The sequence below is a fragment of the Sinohyriopsis cumingii genome, unplaced genomic scaffold, assembly GCF_028554795.1.
Source record: "Sinohyriopsis cumingii isolate HCF-2022 unplaced genomic scaffold, ASM2855479v2 utg001742l, whole genome shotgun sequence".
NCBI lineage: Eukaryota > Metazoa > Mollusca > Bivalvia > Unionida > Unionidae > Sinohyriopsis > Sinohyriopsis cumingii.
The window spans coordinates 166,366-186,735 of record NW_028316042.1 but is presented as its reverse complement, the minus strand read 5'-3'; the positions used below and the strand labels follow the sequence as shown (position 1 = coordinate 186,735).

The 20,370-nt window shown below is 36.5% G+C and overlaps 1 protein-coding gene across 1 annotated transcript; it reads left to right on the top strand.

Moving 5' to 3' along the window:
- Positions 1–1,839: 1,839 nt before the first annotated feature.
- Positions 1,840–7,192, top strand: LOC149771664 (uncharacterized). Its single transcript, XM_089948250.1, has 4 exons — positions 1,840–1,874; positions 3,861–3,953; positions 4,092–4,899; positions 5,281–7,192. The coding sequence occupies exons 1-4, from the start codon at positions 1,840–1,842 to the stop codon at positions 6,409–6,411; spliced, it is 2,067 nt and encodes a 688-aa protein (XP_089804376.1). The 3' UTR covers positions 6,412–7,192.
- The last annotated feature ends 13,178 nt before the right edge of the window (positions 7,193–20,370 follow it).

Here is a 20,370-nt window from a genome sequence, read left to right as displayed (position 1 = left end):
TATACCAAATAATATCATTTCAGGTAATTTTTCTTTTTCAGTATTTCTAATATCTTCAACAATTCCTTCGTTAAATCTTGCAATCAATTCTAAGTTTACTTCTACTTCGGGTTTACGTGCACGCTCTTTTTGCACGCCGGCGACTTCAGTACGAAGTTTTCCAATGCCTTCAAGTATTTCTTCACCGACATGTAGAGGTTGAGCTGCAGCTATTTCCCTGGCTATGTCAGGTGGAAGATCTCGTAAAATCTTCTTTGTTTTTTTAGTTCTCGCTGCTATTTTTTCGGTTTGTTCTGCTGTTTGTTTTGATACCGGAAGAAGATCCTCTTTGATGACTGTTGTAACCTTTTCAGTAGCTGCAGTGACGGGCTTAAACAGTTTTTTAGTTTCTTCTTCATACTCAACTTGTGCTTCTTGCTGCGCTTGTAGATTTTTTCTGAATGAATCTCTAACAGGAAGAAATTTTTTGATTGCTTCTAATCGTTCTCGAGCTATTCTTGCAGTATGAGATTCCGGATGTACCATTTTATTATACTATTATGATTTAATTATTATAGCAGCAGAGGGGGTTCGTCTTCAATTCTGTTTGGGACAAACAATAATCGTAGACGTGGTATTGACCTCTATGAAGGGTCATTATTCTTTTTGATCCAAACACAAGGTGACCATTCCCTTACGTGGTCTGATTCCCCCCCCCCCCTGCTGCTGAGCTGGAACACTGTTTAAAAACAAGTAATATTTCTCTCATTATGTAAAATTACAAAGTAAAATAATTGGAATGTGTTGGCAACATAAATAATGACACTGTACTGCATTGTAACATGCTGGGCAGTGTTTACAGAAGCGATAGAAATAGTCAATGAGTTTAACATAAACGCAATAATCTAGGTATCAATAGATCACATGTGTTTCACTACAAGTATGAATGGGGTAAAAGTATAGTCAGAGTTAAATATCTTACAAAATAACACACAAAATACCACAAAGGCTGTGTACGAAAAACGAGATCATTTTCATATTACAATGGGGGAAATGAAAGGATTATACCTAAATAAGAACCGACGATTACTTGTTAGTGTGAAAAAAAACAGTAAATATTCGATTAATGTATTTCCACCCAAAAGAATATTTTCCCATACAATGTATAGATCGCCATGTTCAACACTTTACCGTATACAAAACAAATGGCCTAAATAAAACAAACACGTACAACACATTAAAATTTCCCCACGTTTAATAGATTGAGAGAAAAAAGTGTTTAGATAGCTTCATTTCGTTCAAGACCCATATCATACATTTAAGCCATTTCGGCATATCTAGCTTCCATCGCATTCCAGGCAGCTGAAATCTGGGTCAGCAGAACTTGAAGACATGTCCATATGCTTTTGTAAGAATCTGAATCAATTAGAAAAATAAATCGGAGTAAGTAAAGTCCGACTAAAGTAATATGGCTTGAATTAGTGGGAAATCATCAAAATGTATAGCCAAGTTTGTGAGATAATCCTTAAAATTTGGCCTCTCATTCCCGTCTGTCGACAAGGGAACACGTAGGCCCATAAATCAGCCCCTCACCAGTGATGATATTGATTCGTGGTTTATGGGTCACCTATTCATTAAAACATGCAAATATCTGCAACCAATTTTTTTGCACACATCTCTATACATTTTATACACCTACCGGTATTTCTCGCGGCTGTGGAGCTACCATCAGCTGAAGGGTTCCTTTCCTGGCATGATGTGTATTATATTTCCGGAGCAAATCCTATGTTTGGTGACTTGTAAACCACGTGGAACAACACAACCAACTGTCCCATGGCCATTTTGAATTTCGCGCTAAATATGAATGTTACCAATTACCGGTATGTGCCTAAAAGGTACGCAGGTTTGTTCCGGAAAGATTTGCATGCAGCAAAATTGCACATTTTAATGAACAGGTGACATCAAACCGACATATCGTCCATCAGTATCAACACAGATTGGGGGTGGGGTGATTTATCGGGCTAAGGAACACGTTACACAACGCCGTTATTTATGCAGTAAGACTTCGACCTTAACATAAATATCAGGGGAGACACTTTGTAAGAGTAAGGTCAGGAGTAGTCCGAGTTTCCCTCTGACCCTTGTCACCCCATGTTTGATATTTCAGTCATTCCAGAAAAAACGGCCTTCTTTTTTCATTCAAATTCGTCTAAATGTCGCTTGCTGATTGCGCAATTACAATACTTTAATACAATGTTTTTATGTTTTCATTGTTTTAAATATAATCCTAAGAAGAGAAAAAATAAAGAACCTATCATTTCTTTATAGACATTTTTTCTTACTGGTTCCGGAAATGTACCGGAAAATGCAATTGTTCTGTGTCGCATTGGAAATAACAGAAAAAACGCTAGCGGAATAAGCAGAGTTTTAATATGAAATTTGGAAGTTTTTTGCGATAAATGTTACAGATAACTATATGGATTCAAACAGCATTAGCATAGAAAAGATCAACAAGAATATATCTTTGTGTTAGATTTTAAATTGTTGTCGCCAAACTGTATACAACATCCGTAACAAGAATCTAGACCACCACGAAAAGCCTTTATTAACGAAAATCTGAAGGTAATACTCTCGTTTATAAGTTGAAATTGGTAAAAGAATATGAACTTATCTTAAATTAATAATGATAGAGGTCGATTTCAAAACTACGAGTCAAAACATTAATATATTTTGAATGTCACATTTAAGGCTCTAACCTCCATAACACATTTTTTTTTAAATAGGAAAATGCAAGAATGAATGGACTACTTATTTACTTACTTACTGTAATTCATCTTATTTTTTTTTTCAAAATATAATTAGTTTTTCTGACATCCGTAACCTCTGACATCCATAACAGATCTTTCTAAAGAAAAAGAACCGGAAATATCGGACTTTTTAGCCAGTGTATTATTTAGTTTGGCACCGGTACATGCAGACGACAAAAAATAGCTATGACAAAAGTGCTCTTATTGTAGAAAAATATGGACAGAAGAAAAAAAGTAAATAGCTTTTATATCTTGATATGCATTATAGACACCGAGGTGGTGACTAAATATGTTTCGTTCTAAGTTTTTAGACAAAATTATCGTTAAAGGTCACGAAAATCATTGGCAATAATAATGACGTCATATTGCCGGTGAAAGGAGAAATTATATCCATCTACATTAGACCGGTAAAATGTTACGGAGGTCAGATGAAAAACACAACCTTAAATTGTGTTCCATAATGACACCTAAAAATGTATTATATAAACATTCTTTTGCATTATTTTAAAGTAGTGAGAAAAGCCCCTATAAAATTTAACTTTTACTGCGTTTGAGGACATATCCACAAAATAATTAACGTTATGGATGTCAGACGCATATAACTACACTTTGCATAATCACTATAAATAATGCTTACCAATCAAGATAACATATTTGAATAATTTATATTATTTAAATACGTAGTATATGCTCAAATTATCCTATTCTAAACACAATATTCCATTTCAATCACTCTTTTTTTCTTCTGTAGTCGTTACGGATGTCAAAAGTCACAAATGTTACGGAGATCAGCAATTTCATATATACACATAGAATAATTTATATTCATGTATCTAAGCACAAAAAATAAAAACAATCTGACTAATTCGATATATTTTGTTGTACATATACTATCATTGTTGTAATAAAAATGAAAACGGATGACTTTCCCTAAAAACACAAAGCAAAACAACAAAAACAAAACTAAAATAAAATTTAAAATGACAAAATAAAAGAATCAAACAAACACAAAAACAACATAAAAACACATGCATGACTAGAATATAATGTTATTTATTATTATATTTATTTCAGAACACTCCTGTCCAATGCAGAAAGACAAAGGCGTTGGAGGGAAAAACAAAAGCAAAAGAATGAAGATGAGTTTCTACAGAAGGAATCAAAGCGGTAGCGGGACGCATATGTTCCTGTCGAAAACCTAAATTCAAGTGCAAAGAAAAAACGGAGAGAAGAAGGAAGAAAACGATCCAAAAAATGGTACGATATTAAAAAGACCAAGAACTTAGAAGAGAAGGAAGATTTGTAAGTAGCTGAATCATTGCCGTCAAACAGTCCAGGAGGAAGACTTGTCGTCAAATTGCCTACTCATAAAACAAAAGAAAGAGGAGGATTGCGCAAAAGATATAGACGATCCCTCCGAAAAGCTTATAGACAAAATGAAGAACTTTCCTTTAAAAATAAACAACTGCAAAGAGCAAACAAAAGATTACAGAAACGTATAGAAAGAATAAAAAAGGACAAATTGAATAGACGAGAAGAGACGACTGCAGATGAAACGGATTTTGATTATTTGGATGAAGACACAGAAAATGAAAGAGAAGTGAGAAAGGAAACAGAAAATAGCCAAATCACTGAGAGCGAAAACCCCAATGAGTCTGTAGATAATGGTCACGAGAATTTAGATAGAGGAAGACAGATTTCTCTCACTCCAAAATCAAAAACTCAGAAGGAAATGAGGGATCTCAGATTGGAGGAGCACTTAATAGGAACACCAAAGGGAATAAGGAAAAAAATCAATTTTGTAAAAAAGAAATTACCGGTGGCAAATACAATATCAGCTGAAGTTACACCATTTGTGATGAAAAAGAAACAAAAGAACATCCAACATTATTGGAGAGGACTTTCGTCGAAATACAGATGCAGCAAAGCAATTAGCAAAGTCCTTGGAGTTGGTATCAAGAAAATTCGAAAATTAGGGCAGCCAAGAAAAACAAAGAATAACAGAATGACTAGGGAAGCTGTTAGAAATTTTCTTGAAAGGGAGGACAATAGTTCAATTTTGCCAGGGAAGAAAGACACCAGAACAGAAAACGCTGACCAGAAACAAAAACATGTTCTGTCAGCCTATATGAAGAATCTGTTCTAGAAGTTTAGATTTGAAAATCCGGAACTGAAAATTTCGAAATCTCTTTTCTATTCAATGAGACCAACACACATTGTGCTAGCTAATTTTGCTTCCCGTCAAACATGCTTATGTTCTAGACATCAGAATCTGGCACTTAAATTGAGAGCCTTGATAAGTCTTGGAGTCAGATGCTGAAAGAATCCGGATGAAACGGTTAAGAAAAAAGAGGAACTAATCAAACAAATTACAGAATTACAAGAGGCAGAGATTGCTTTCAAACAATGGAAGAAAGTCCAAGAGGGTGAGAAAAATAGACACAAAGAAGTTCAGGAAGTCAGAGAGAAAGCCATTTTTCTAAATGAATTTCAGAATGAACTAAATGAATTTGAGGAACACATTTATAGGGTCAAGCACCAATATGAGGAGTTGAGAAAATTGAGAGAAAATCTTCCAGTTGGAGATGTTGTGGTATGGATGGACTACGCGGAGAATTATGTTTGTTCATCGTTTGAAGAAGTACAGTCTGCGTATTGGAACACCAGCATGGTAACGCTACATACAATGGTGGTTTACTATCGGCAAGAGGGTGACGAACAAGTAGGAAATGGTAACAAGGATAAATGTGTACAATGTTATGTTGCCGTGTCGGATGTTCTTAATCACAATGCCATGTCCGTTTACGCCATACTAAAAAAACTTATTCCACAACTGAAAACTCTTGTGCCAAACCTGAAGAGAATTCACTATCTGACAGATTCGCCCACTAGTCAGTACAGAAACAAAACTATCTTTAGATTAGTATCAGCACATGAAGAAGAGTTTGGAGTTCAGACAAGATGGAACTATTTGGAATCAGGACACGGGAAGGGCCCATGCGATGGCCTAGGGGCAAGTGTGAAAAGGTCTGCTGACAATGCAATCAAGCATGGGAAGGCCAATATACAAAACGCATTTGACTTTTCTGAGTATGCTCAAAAAACCATGGAAGAAGGTAGCAAAGTCAAATACATCAATTACACTCAAAACGACTACGATGAAGCTAAATCGAATTTAGATTCTAAGCCACCTATACAAGCCGTCCAAGGAACCTTTAAAGTTCATTACGTTGTCCCTGTCAAAGAAAACCAAGTTTACACAAGGAATGTATCGTGCTATTGTCAGCAATGTATGGACGACGTAAGTCAAACTGGTTGTGAAGGATACACAAGTCATTGTCTGACGGTGAAAGAAAAAAAGAAGAACAAAGATCAAAGTGAAAGAAATCATCAGAATAACATAGAGGAAGATGTGCAGGATGAATTGGAACGCCAAAGTGACACTGTTGATGATCAAACCACATCAGAGGTAATCAACCTAAATGTTAAGGAAAAAGATTGGATAGCCGCACTGTATTTGGGAAACTGGTACATATGCCAAGTGATTGAAATTGACTCTGAAGATAATGAATATTTCGTTGACTTTCTAGAAAAAACAGGCAAGATCCCTAACAGATTCAGGTGACCACAACAAGAAGATAGAATTTGGATTGAACCCGAGAAAGTTTTGTACATATTATCCGAACCACCAGCAAAAATAGGAATTCGTGAGCGGTCCATGAAAATATCAAATTCAGATTTGGAAAACATCAAGAAAATCTTTTCAAAGAAGTAGAAGTAACAATTACTAAGTACAGTTATAATGTACATAAGTGTTTAATTTAAACACTCCGATTGATCAGAGACAAAAGGCGACTGAATTCGGTTACTGCATTTACAGAAAAAAAATGTACATTTATCTAAAGACTTTTTCTGATCTCCGTAACAAAATGAATATCTTATGTAAAAGCAAATTAATTTTTTTTTATTTTTTATTTTTAGTATTTATGGATGTAAAAAGATAGTACACATATTTCTTCAACTGATAAAAACCTAATTTGGTGCAAAAATTAGCAATTTGAAGTTGACAATTAGATCTAGACTAAAAATGTGATTTTTTTTCTTTTTATGTGGTTTTAGGAAATGTTATTTTTTCAGATGTACAAATTATTCTAAAAGGTTAAAAATGCAAATTCCAAAACTTTTAACTCACATTATGTTGAAATTTTGACAAGTTAAAACATTGTTAAAGATTCTATATTAGCAAGAAATTTCTAACTTCCGTAACAAAATATGAGCACATATAAAATGTTGTAAAATTCTAATTCGTGGTTCTCTTATAGTTTTTTTCTCTGAACATGTTTCACTAGACATAGTAAAAGCTTTATTTTGGTTGAAAACGGTTGATTAATTATGATTCTGTTTCGTTGTGTTGTATGATGTTCGTTCATTAATAAATTTTCATTTTATTCCTAATTATTCAATGTTTATGCCTGTTGTAGCGGCAAACAACCAATTAGTATCTTGTAATCTAATATCTCATCAATCATTGATACTTCCCATAGTTCTTATACTGCAAATTAAATGGATGTCCAAAGTCAGAAAATTTTTAGACACTAGTAAAAGGCATACTTTAACTTCCGTAACGTAAAAAATGGGTACCCAAGTTTAACATAGTATAATTTCAAAACTATTACAATTGTGTGTGTGAAAATCTGAAACTGTATACTGTAGATAGTCTACATGCAAACAGTACTAACAGTTTAAAGAAATTAGATACTTAATTTTTTTCCATGTTTTTATTTCTAATAGTGCCTATTTTTCTAGATTGACTGATTTGGACATTTATGTTGGGTATATGGTCAGAGTCCATTCCGTATCGAAAAGTTGGAATTTGACGACACCATTTGGTGTCGGCATGGGGTAGCCGCTTACCAGCCGGCCCAGCAAACTTGAACGACCTTTAATCGAGATACACCTGCATGAAATCGATAGGAATATGATTTATTTTCCCAGAAATTGCAATCATATCATTCGTTCTGTCTTTAATCCGCTGACAGAAGAGACGAAAGTACATCTTTGCTGAAATTTGACCTGGATCTGGCTCTTTGCATTCCTAGTCACATGACTACACAACTCTCTTAACCAACATGTCAATGACATCAGAGGTCATACAGTCATGTGATATCAACAGTAAACAATTTCTAGTGTTGCTGTAGGAAAACAAATCGAACATATAAATGAAGGTCTCGAAAAAAAAAAATTTTAAATGAAAGAAAAAAACTTCTCAAAATATTTATTGTGAAAACAACGACCGAAAATCTGTAAATGTTGAAGCAATTTGAAGAAAATCAGATTCATTAGGCAGAGAGCACATGTCAATGTGGTATTCACGTGACACCAACAAAAACATCGCTGACACATGATTGGTACTTCTTGAAAATGGTTTTCTACACCCTTCTGCGGTACCGACAGGTTTCTGATCGTTGCTCTCAGAATAAATATGTTGAGAATTAAGTGTGCATTATAATTATTTACAAACATTAAGTGACTTCTATATAATATGTCCAAATTCTATGTACAACAACTTTGGAAATTTGTTTATTTCGATAACACGTGACTATATGACCTCTGATGTCATTGACATGTTGGTTGCAAGATTTGTATAATCATGTGACTCGGGATGCAAATAGCCAAATCCAGGTCAAAATTCAGCAACGACGTACTTTCATCTCATCTGTCAGTGGATTAAAGATATGATGAATGCTATGCTCACAATTTTTGAGAAAATAAATCATATTCCTATCGATTTCATGCAGGTATATCTCGATGAAAGGTTGTTCAAGTTTGCTGGGCCTGCTAGTAAGTGGCTACCCCATGCCGACACCAAAAGGTGTCAGCGAATTCCAACTTTTCAATAGGGAATGGACTCTGAGACTACACCCCAACACAAATATCCAAATATCAAAAATGGGGTGACAAGGGTCAGAGGAAACTCAGACTATGTCAGGAGAGCTTATTGCATTGTCTGATATCCGACGGGTCGTTCGTTAGCACACGCTTGGTATCGCTATTCTCCTTCAACTAGTTGGAAAATAAACATAAAAGTTTACACACACACACATTTATCCCATGATCTATAAATGAAATAGAGCCACTCGGACATCCCTTACGGCCTCAATAACTTTAAAGTCTTGTTATTGCTCCTTCTCCCGAATAAAGGTTATATCAGCATGAGGTTTTCACTCGTAAATTTCTTGTAACGTGTAGTTGTTCCTAAATGAAAACTGTGCCGAATGTATGGTTATATCAGCATGAGGTTTTCACTCGTAAACTTCCTGTAATGTGTAGTTGTTCCTAAATGAAAATTGTACCCATCTGACATACATACGTCACTTCTTTTCATGAATGAATGATTATATCACCATGAGATTTTCAAAGAAATAATTCTTATACTGTCTAGTTGGTTGTAAATTAAAATGGTGACAATTTGGTTTCCAATTTGGCTGCAATATGGCCATCTTGAAAATCTTGTTATTGATACTCCTCTTTGCTCGATGGTTTATTATTTATTTCACTCACACCAAATGATTTATTACGATCACTACTTTGTCCTGAATGGAATTTTTGCCAGTTTGATTGCCCATATGACCACATTAGCACCCATTTTGAAACTAGTGTTATCATTACTCGCCCAAAACAGATAGTCATATGAGTGTCAAGTTTACACCAGAAACTTCTTATGAAAATGGTAACAGTGCAATCATTACATTTTTAGTTGCCAGGTCTATTGTTTATAATTATTCCAACACATTGCTTTTCTCTGTACATCCATATGTCTGACTCATATATGGGTTGGGCATAATATTTAAGTAACTATTTAAATTAGATATATTAGATTTTTATCACTTTGTCAAACAAATGGGAAAACTATGGTCATCGTAAATTTAGTATGATCTTGAGTTTTGTAAGTAACACTTTGATCATATAGTTTGTGAAATCTGTGCAAATGAACACATGTAAGTTATGCGGCAAAATCAAATAACCACCCTCTGTTACTTATCTCTGAACCACACTTACATCGCAAACAAACGGTTGTCACGTGGGAAAACAAGCTTTGTGATTAAGGTTAATTATTTACTGGAAGATTAACGCCTCTGCTTGCCTCTGAAAAAGTACACATATTTAAGGCTACATCAAAAGGATCGTCAACTTGAAAACAGAGTGCTGTCTTAACAAATGCTGGCAGAAAACTTGTATATGGTAAATGAGTACCCTATGGCTAATTTTATTACCCAGGTAGTTATGAATGGGCTGGTACCCGTTGACAGTATTACCTAAGTACATGATCATATGAACACAGGTCTTTACTAAAAGACTTCTTATTTTATGGGTAGTTGGTCCTTACAAAATCTTTTATGACATCCAATATTTACACCATGATATTCAATTTGAAAATCATTTATTACTTCTCCTCCATAACGAATGGTTATGTGGACAGGGTGTTTGCACCAAAAGATGACCCCAAATTAAAATGGTGCTGATCTGATGAAAATCGTATTATCACCACTAGTCCTGTATTTAGAATTGATGGTAATATCTACACATCATGACCTCTGGTTTATCCTGAATGAAAATGGTTTCTAAATTAGTATCTAGTATTACCACAATTGAAGCCATTTTCGGTAGTTTAGTTAATATGGGGTTTTCACTGAAAGACTTCTTATCCTGTCCTGTTGGTTTAGAAATGTTATGCATCCAATATGTCTGCTATCACAGTCATCTTCAGAATCGTTTAGCTAATTCCCCTGAATGAGTACTCCTATTCATATGGGTATCAGAACAGTGTAATAACTCTCAACCTTACAAAGCAACAGGACAGGGTTGGTTGTTTAAAAGCATTTCATACTAATTTCTAACATCCATCATCTTAATATATTTTATTTATTAATAATTTTTGTGGACAAGTATTCAGAGTGAAATTTAATGATTTGTTTCTGTTATTGTTTTCTTCACTGTATGGTGGTAAATTCCACAAATATTAGCAAAGAAGGGCACCTTCTAAACAATACCCCTCCCAGTCTCCAGTCAAAAAGGTTCTAAAAATATCTTACATTTTCAGATAACATGATTTAAATACTGTTAAGACTCTATGGGCTTAAACTAAGTAACAGAGAAAGCAAAAACAATCACTTTTCATGAACTTCAACAAATAATTTATTTCACTAAAATACAAAGTGAAAATTTAAAAGGAACTTAACAGTACTATGAATTAAACCCCAAATGCCTCTACAAGTTCTATCACAAGTCCAAAAGTATAACGTTCTGAACAAATTCTAAACCTGAATATGTTGATGTGTCATTAGCCTTGACTGTGCTGATATGTGACCAGTCTTCATGTACTACAATGACAATATCCATAATGTCCCTGAATGAATTCACAATAATCCCAAAATAATGATTTAGTCCAAATGTCAATGAGCACTTTATAATTCCAATAAATAATTTAAAGAAATAAATCCTTGCAAATTATAACTGAAAACAACTAAAAGACTATTTCCACTAGAGAGCTTTTAAATGGGAAAAATAACTGTGTTGATCAATATCTTTATATAAAAGTCTTAGACACAATAAGAAAACCAGGATGTGGGTCATTTTTCCCACATCAAACTCGTAAAAAAAAAGTTTGCTCTTAGAACATTCTAAATTTCTATATAAAATGTAGACCTTGAACCAAATATCAGTTTCTAGCCTATTTGTAACTTACAAACCGCCAGGTATACACTCTCTGTAACCTTCTAAAGTCAAAAGGCAATGTCAACATTTTCACAAAGTACAATCTGTACAATCATGGACAAAGGTTAGCTGTGTAATATGTTATTTATAAATGACTCTTACAATTTACAATAATGGACAAAATTTAAACTTTTAATATAGATATACATAACAATACCATTTCATTCCCAACTATAATCAAAACATAGGAACATGCTGCTTTCATATGTTGATTTCTTTCTTTATTCTATGAACTGCTCCGGTGGCCTAGTGGTTAGAGCGTCCGCCTCACATGCGGGAGGTCGTGGGTCCGATACCCTGTCGGGTCTTACCAGAGACTTACAAAAATGGTACTAACACAGCTGTCTCGCTTGGCGTTCACCATTAAGAGGTTAGTGTTAGGACTGGTCGGCCTGGTGTCAGGATAATTTGACTGGGTGCGACATCATGCTACATGTCTGCGGCATGATGCCTCAGTGCTAGGCATCACTATAAACTGCGACATTGCAGACATCTAGTATGTAAAAGAATGTCCATATGATTTCTTTATAACATTGGGAACAATGAGAATATGAGTGTCAGAAGAGGAGCATACGTTTCTAGATAGGGTGTACAGATGGATGTGGTTAGAGAGGTATATTGGACTGGAACCAGTCAACTAAATGCAGCATAGTGAACAGATTTTGTGTTTGATTCTGATCTTACAGGGCAGCACATCATGACTCTCACTGCATATATCTCTAATGATGTATACAGCTTCTTGAATGTTTAGACTTTTGAATATATCTTGCATTTCCAATTTTGTTCTGTGCTGTTGTATACACCTTTGGTGTCACAGGATCTATTGCCATTGATGCCCATTTACTAAGTAGGTATTCTGAAAATAAAAGAGAACAATTTTTTATTTCAATGGTAAACGGAATAATATGGACGATATTTACATATCATTATTACTCAAATGATGTACAGCTTAATTTGATAAAATTTTATTGCTGGAAAATTTGATGTGGTTTTATATAAAAAGTAGTTCAAGAAAAAGTATGTTCAATCTCCTGTCTGGACATACAGTTCATATATAAGGGCTCAATACATGCAGTTCTAACATTTCTAGCATCAGTCAGTAACCTCACTTCTCGACCAAGCATCATATCATTTGGTGAGAATTTCGTTCAGTCCTGAGCAGCACTACAGTGTTCCATTTTGTGCCAGTGGCAGAATATCATCCCCGTTTGTCTGACCGTTGGACACTAGGGTAGCCAGAATGTTCTTGATAGTCTGATTGAAACGTTCTACCATTTCATCTGACTGTGGTTAAAGAGCAGAAGTCCGCGTTTTATCTACCCCTAAAAGGTTACATATGTCCTTGAACAAGTTCGACTTAAAATTCCTTTCTTGATCTATATGAATTTGCATCGGTACACCAAATCGAGCGATGAACTGATCCACTAGATATTTTCCACAATCTCTGCCTCCTGGTCTGGTATTGTGAATGCTTCTATCCATTTCCTGAAATAGTCCCCTATCACAACAACGTACTTGTTTCCATGATTTGACACAGGGAAGGGTCCCAAAATGGCTATGGCGATTCGTTCCATTGGTGCACCAACATTATATATATATTCATGGGCGCCCGGTTAACTTTATGTGGCCTCTTCCGTGCTGAACAGTGGAAACAACTACGACACCAGTCTTTCACATTTCCTCCTACACCCGGCCAGTAGAAACGCTCCCGTATTCTCGAAAGTGTCTTGTTCACTCCAATGTGACCAGTAGTAATGACATCATGCAAGTTCACGATAAAATCATCCCGAAATACAGCAGGGACCACAAGCTGCCAGGAAATGCGCTTGCCCGTCATATCTTCCCATCTACGGTACAAACCCCATCCCGGAGTTCCAACCTGACTCCATAAGGAATTAACTGCTGTATTTGCCAAAGAGATTTCGTGCCATTTCGGGCGCTCACCAGACTTTTCCATACAGCTGACTGTGTAACCGATATCCTTATCCTCTTGCTGAACCTTCCTCAGTTCTCTTGTCAAAATTCCTACAATCCACGAGGACTCTTCCTTACTACCTCTCAGAACATCACAGCGAGGATGTTTACTGGAGCTTTGAGACGCACTCCCATCTTTAATTTCAACATTTTCGCAATGTGAACAGTCTACACAAGGCCTACGTGACAGGCTGTCAGCGTTTTGGTATTTCTTACCCCCCGCGGTATACGATTTCGAAATCATATGTCCCAAGAGTTTCTAACCAATGTGCGAGTTGGCCTTCGATGTTCTTGAACTTAGTCAGCCATCTTAATGAACTATCATCAGTACGAATGAAGAATTTCCTACCGTACAGATAGCAGTAAAAATGATTGATAACACTGACAACTGCAAGGAGTTCTTTATGCGTGACGCAATACCTCCTCTCTGTTTTACCCAATGTACGGCTGAAGTAGGCTATAACGTTTTCCTGTCTATCTTGCTTCTGGGAGAGCACTTTGCCAATTGACATGTTACTTGCGTCAGTATCCAAAATGAAGTTAGAACCAGCGGGTCGGGATAAGCCAGATTAGGGCTCAAAGACAACTTGGATTTCAGAGTTCGGAATGCCCCTCACATGCCAATTCCATTCAAATCGACAATTTTTTTCTCTAAGTATCGTCAAAGACTTTGCAATCTCAGCAAATCCTCAAATAAAGTTTCTGTTGTACGAACACAGACCCACGAAGCTCCTCACCTCTTTGACGTTAATAGGAGTAGGCCAATTCTATACGGCTTTGATTTTATCAGGATCTGTTTGGACGAAATCTTGAGACACGATATGTCCCAGATATGAAACACTGCTTTGGAACAGATGACACTTTCCTGGACTCAGTTTCAAGCCAAAAGCTATCAGTCTCTCGAAAACGTCTTGCAGGCGCTGTAATGTCGTTTCGAAATCTGCGTCGAACACAATGACACCATCCAAAAAGATCAGACATATCTTCCGCGAAAGCCCTTCTAGGACTCGGCCCATCAAACGTTCAAAAGTAGCAGGCGAATTACAAAGGCCAAAGGGCATGACCTTGAACTGATAGAGACCATAGTCTGTAACAACTGCAGTCTTAGATCTATCTTTGGGATCCATGGACTCCTGCCAATATCCACTTTGAAGTCTAGAGTACAAAACCATTTCGACTCTTGAAGAGCATTCAGTTTGTCGTCGATCCTGGAAACGGAGAAAGAGTCCTGTTTGAATGTTTTACTATATCTGTTCCCCCCAGGTCAGTCTTTTCTTGGGCAAACACCTGGTTAAATTGTACAAGGAAACTAAGCAACTCATTTCTCTGGAAGTTATCCAGATACTACGACGACCGTTCGAGTAAGTCTGCAAGATGCGGCGCACCATGCTATTCTGAGAATATGGAAATACTGTGATTTCGTTATCAACTGTCACACGTCGCTGCCACAGACTCCTCATACACTTTACCTGATCGTTCTGGCGGATTGAGCATTATATTAGGGATACAATTATTTTCTGCATTAACCACTAACCTGACCATCAATAATTGATACCTCTCTGTGAAGTTCTCGGTTGGTACCAGTATTGCACATGACGGCACAGCTTCTAGGTCTAGCACCTTCCCCGGTATGATTCTTTCCACTCCCGGAGGTATGATACTTGTTTTGTCCACTACCACGCGGCAACATCTGATGATCTTCAATTCCACAGTGGCACATTTCACTGGTTGACCATTCAACTTAAACGTATTAGTCCCAGCATCAATGACACACTGGTGTCTCTGGAGAAAGTCAAAACCAAGAATTCCATTGATAACTTTGTCGATTTCCGCCACCCACACTGCGTGCTTAACTTTTATATCATTTATGAAGATATCCATTTTTCCCACACCTCTTTTTTTGGATACACTTTCCATCAGCCGTTTTCATTTGCTTACCAGCCGGTTCCAAATATGGCTTTTGTAGGTCAGACATTTGTTCATAGATGGGACCGTTAATTATGGTAACAGATGCACCCGTATCGATGAAGAAATTCACTTTCCGCCCTTGCACGGTGCAATCCCGTTCCATTGCTTGAAATTCGAGTGCTACGGGGTTGCGTCCTGTACTGCTGACCCTGCCTTTTCTTTTTTGCTTTTAATATCGAACAGTCCTTCTTTAAATATTCCTCACTGCCACAAATGCAGCACTTCCTTGAATTCTGCCGATTGATGGGTCTTTCAACGCGCTTTCTCTTTAACGAATCCAGTTTTACCTTAATTTCTCTGATTTCACTGGATAGTTCTTTGATGAAAGCCTGGAGGTCAACTATGCCAGATGCTGAACATTCTACTTCATCAGCACCATTATTTCGAACTTGAGTTATCGTGCGACGATCCCGTTGTTTATCTGCGCATTTAATAGCCTCCAGTTCAACTGCTAACTTTGTGACTTCTACAGTTTTAGGATGGCTTTGCTGAATACGAAGCCTCAGTACATCAATAAAATGATCCCAGCTCAAAGTTTCTATAAGTTCAGTTGGAGCCTTTGGGTTGGCTCTCCTGCTTAAGTGTTTTACCACCTGAGTTAATTCTGGCAAAATTTGATCTCGCCTCCGTGTGAGAATTTTAAGTTGCATCCTGAACAATTTTGTTTGAATCATTGAGCCAAATCTCCTGCTTAGTGCGTTTAACAATTTCCGATACATTCTCCTCTACGAAGATTCTAAATCACCTAGTACTGCATGTGTGCTTCCTCGTAAATTTGATGCTAGAAACATTGCTGTTTGGTCTTAAGTCTAGTTGTTAATATTAGCAACAAGTTCAAAGTGAACTCAAGTCTTCCCACGGCTCTGAATCATCGTAGGTCGCTGGCCTCACTAATCGCTTTTGAAAATTCCTATTCCCCCTGGCGTTTGTAACATTTCCCAAACTTGTAAGGTTTCCATGAATTTGGCTCTCCAGTGCCTCACATTCCCGTTCTAGCTGCTTTCTTTCCTCAAGCTGCGACCTACTTTGCACATTAAAGGTAGGAGTTGAGGTTTGTAATGTTGTACCCAAACCTGTGTCAGGATTTCTCCGATGTCCAAAGACATTTGTTGGGGTATCCAGCCCCCCTTTTGCCATTTTTTACACGATGAATAAGAATTGTCTGAATCTGCATAAATCCAAAACGTAATCCTCGCTGATATCACCATGATTTAAATCCTGGAGTCAACTTTAAGAGAATCACTCTCCAAAAGAAATACACTAGCTGCAATAGATTCCGTTGCCGACATACTAAAACAAACCCACAATAGACATATCATATTAGTGAAATTTCATCCTGTGGATTTATCACAATTGCACACAACACCACAGACAGAATAATCCACTAGGAGTGAAAGTATCCCACAAATGGTAACGTGATGGGTTCAGAAATAAATCCATAAAATAAATCTGTTATTTACATGTTTATTTACAATATCCACTATGCACACTCCTTTAGCCTTGTGTTGCATTACACAACAAAACCACTATTTTCCTGTAGAGTTACAATCTAACCATCCGTTAGAACAGAGAGAGAAAATAAAATTAATCCTTTCACACTGAAAGATACAAAACCTCTCCCCCTCTCAAGTCTGTGAATCTTATTGAAACCACTTTCCCAGTCCATAATTCAGTCTAGTTAAAACCTGATACCTGACACACGAAACCAGATAAGGGTTCTCACTCCCTATGATCACTTCTCTCAGGCAGACAGTCCGTTATAATTACAGCTCTAATTGTTTCAACCAATGCTATAGGGAAAACATAACTGCCCCTATCATTGTAGCATCTGTTTAAAACGACGCATCTACTTTCATAATCGTGCACGACTTTATGATGTGGTAATCTTGATGTTGACACAGCGTCGAGTACAGTAATTACTTCACGGCCACATATTGGCGGATCGGATATTGTTTGTGTTGGTAATGTTGAATTCCAGACTGGAGTTTTTATTGTGTTTACGTAATTTAAATATTATTTTGGTGGAGCCAACCCATACGAATCAAAATAAATAATTCCACGTGGATCAATCGCATGTGCCACCCAATGAGTACCACGACCGGAACTTTTATCAAGATTAATGATACCGGTTTCAATATTGTTTGGTTGTTTTGGTACTTGATTACGCATAAATTCACCTGAATTTGTTTTAGCAGCATCAATTAAATCAAAATTTGACAATGGAAAGATTAATGAAGTGTTCCTGGTAGTCTCAGACCTTTTCCGTATCGATAAGGCGTTCCTGGTAATCTTAGACCCCTTCCCCTTTTTTTAAATCTTGTCCTGTTGCTTTCTTTAATGCCATCTCAGCAGCAGTTCCAACAGCACCAAGTGCAGCTGCTTTTGCAACAACTGGGGCTGCAGCGGCTATTAACGTTGGTATAGCTGCAAGAAGTGGAAATATACCACCTGTTTTAATTGCGTCTTTAACTAGAAAGATTGAGTTTATGACTGTTTTTGATTGTTTGACGCTATTGAAATGTCTGAGTTGACGTTCTGACAATGATAGTTTATTTTGACCATCTGTGATATTTTTTAGTGATATTTTTATTTCAAAGTTCTTTACTGATTATGATTGAAGCTTTTTAATCTGACTAGGGGTCAGACTGACACTGACATGATGATATAACATTATAAATATCGTGAGCGATTTAATTACATGTTTTCTATCGGTGCGTCAATAACTTGCATTCGTCCACAAGTACCTTCAAGTAACATTGCTTTATCACTGAGTATAACTGCAATTGCTCTATAATTAACATCAGCACCTGGATTTACACGAGCTCGAAATTGAATATCAACGACAGAGTGTTTAAATAAGTATATATGTTCCAGCGAAAAGTAATAGATAGGATACAGTGTTGTGAAATCTAACTGTGATATTTGTAAACCGGTATCTGTATTTTGATCACATCCCATAAACGTCATTAAACGATGATATGCACGTGCTACATGATTATTTTCAAAATTCAACATTATATCTTGAGATGGTACTTGATGTCCATTTATCCTTAAAGAAACTTCACTAACTGCAAGGTCTTCAAATATCATATGACTACGTAAATGCGAATTTAGTCGTTCAGCATTTTGTAAAGCTATAAATATATGGCTCGGTGAAGAAACTCCTTGTTGCGACGCAATATGCCATGTAAATAACCCAGCAACATTACTCTGAATGCTTTCTTGTGGTCATTGTCAACGATGATAACAATGATTTTCCGCCTGAATTCATAAAAGTAATTACTCTTTTTTCTTTAGCAAATGATGGAGTCATTACTGGCATCCACAACGAAAGTTTTGTTAATATTACTTTACCAGCATTGCCGATAGGGCGCCAAAGTGCATCATCACCTTTAGCTTTTCTTACAAGTACAGCTGTATGTTTCGCTCCAAAGATAACTTTTCTGACATTTCTGCAAAATCCAAAGATATGAGAGACAGTGGAATTGCGCATGAAAATCTTCTACGATCACCCTTTAACACTGATCTACGTACAGCAAATCCCAAGTTGTAAGTTTCGTTTGTTGATACAATTGCTGGTGTAACTGCAGCTCCTGCAGTGTCTCTTACATTACCATCAACTTCCTTAATGTATTAAGGATTATTAGTTTTATCTTTTACAAACGTCATTGATGGACCAGCTGATCTTGTATAATCATCTCAATATCTAGCTAAATTTATTATCGTTGTAGCTACATTAACCTCTTTTTGAATTGTTTCAATATTTCCTCCGGCAACCATGTATGTAGCCCTATCAAACAACGCCATAATACCATTATTAACAAAACCAATGTTAATCGCAGCACCATATACGGTATCATCTGCTTTTAAAATTTCTCCTTCCACTTCAATAAACGCTTCAGCAGGTAAGATTGTTGTTGTTGTTGTTGTTGTAGGGTTTAACGCCATTTTTCAGCACACGATAGGCTATACATGGCGGCCAGTATTAATGGTGGAGGAAGAACCTGGGAAAACCCTGGAAAGAACCACCGACCCACGAGAAGCTACTGGCAAGCTTTCTCACATACGCAAATTGGCTGAATCCGAGACTCGAACCCACGCAGACAGAGGTGAGATGGCAGTGATCCGTAACGGAGAGCGCGTTAGACTACTCGACCACTCAGGGCCCCAGCAGGTATTTATTAACTCAGAATAATCTGTATTCCTGATAGTGTGTAAGTTATCAGGTGTAAATCTATTTATAGCAAAAGATTCAAAAGGATCCTCAGATTGTAACTGTTTAGTTCTAGGAGATTGTTCTTGAGGAGGCTGTAACTTATGTTGAGGATATTGAGCATCAGGTTTATCAGTTCGTAGTTTTCTTTTTTGTTCATGTTTTAGTTCTTCTCGAAGAAGTTGTTGTGGTTGAGTTTCAGTTATAATTTGTAGTTAGTTTAGGTTGTTCTCTTTTTATTACTTCTTTAAATTTTTGAAAATCAGGATCATTATCTTTGAGAAAATCTTGTTCAGTAGAGATAGGAAATACATCTCTAGCCCAATCATCTTTTGTCCAAGAATTAACATGTTTCGTTCTTACATATTTACCTATACTTTTAAAATTTGCAGCAATATCATAAACCACCTTTGATTTTGCATTCGCGAAAGCAGTTAAAACCTTTAATCGTCAATTTATCTTTAAGAGAAACTTCAGGTTTCGAATTTTTTTGTTTCTTTTTTTAGGTCCAGGTTTCGTATGCTTTTGTTTTTGTCACTCTCTGCATACAATCTATTTATCTCTGTATTAAATCGATGATATATTACGTCATCATCTCTAACATTTCCTTTGTTGAAATATATGCCATATACCCATTAAAAAAATTATCAACAT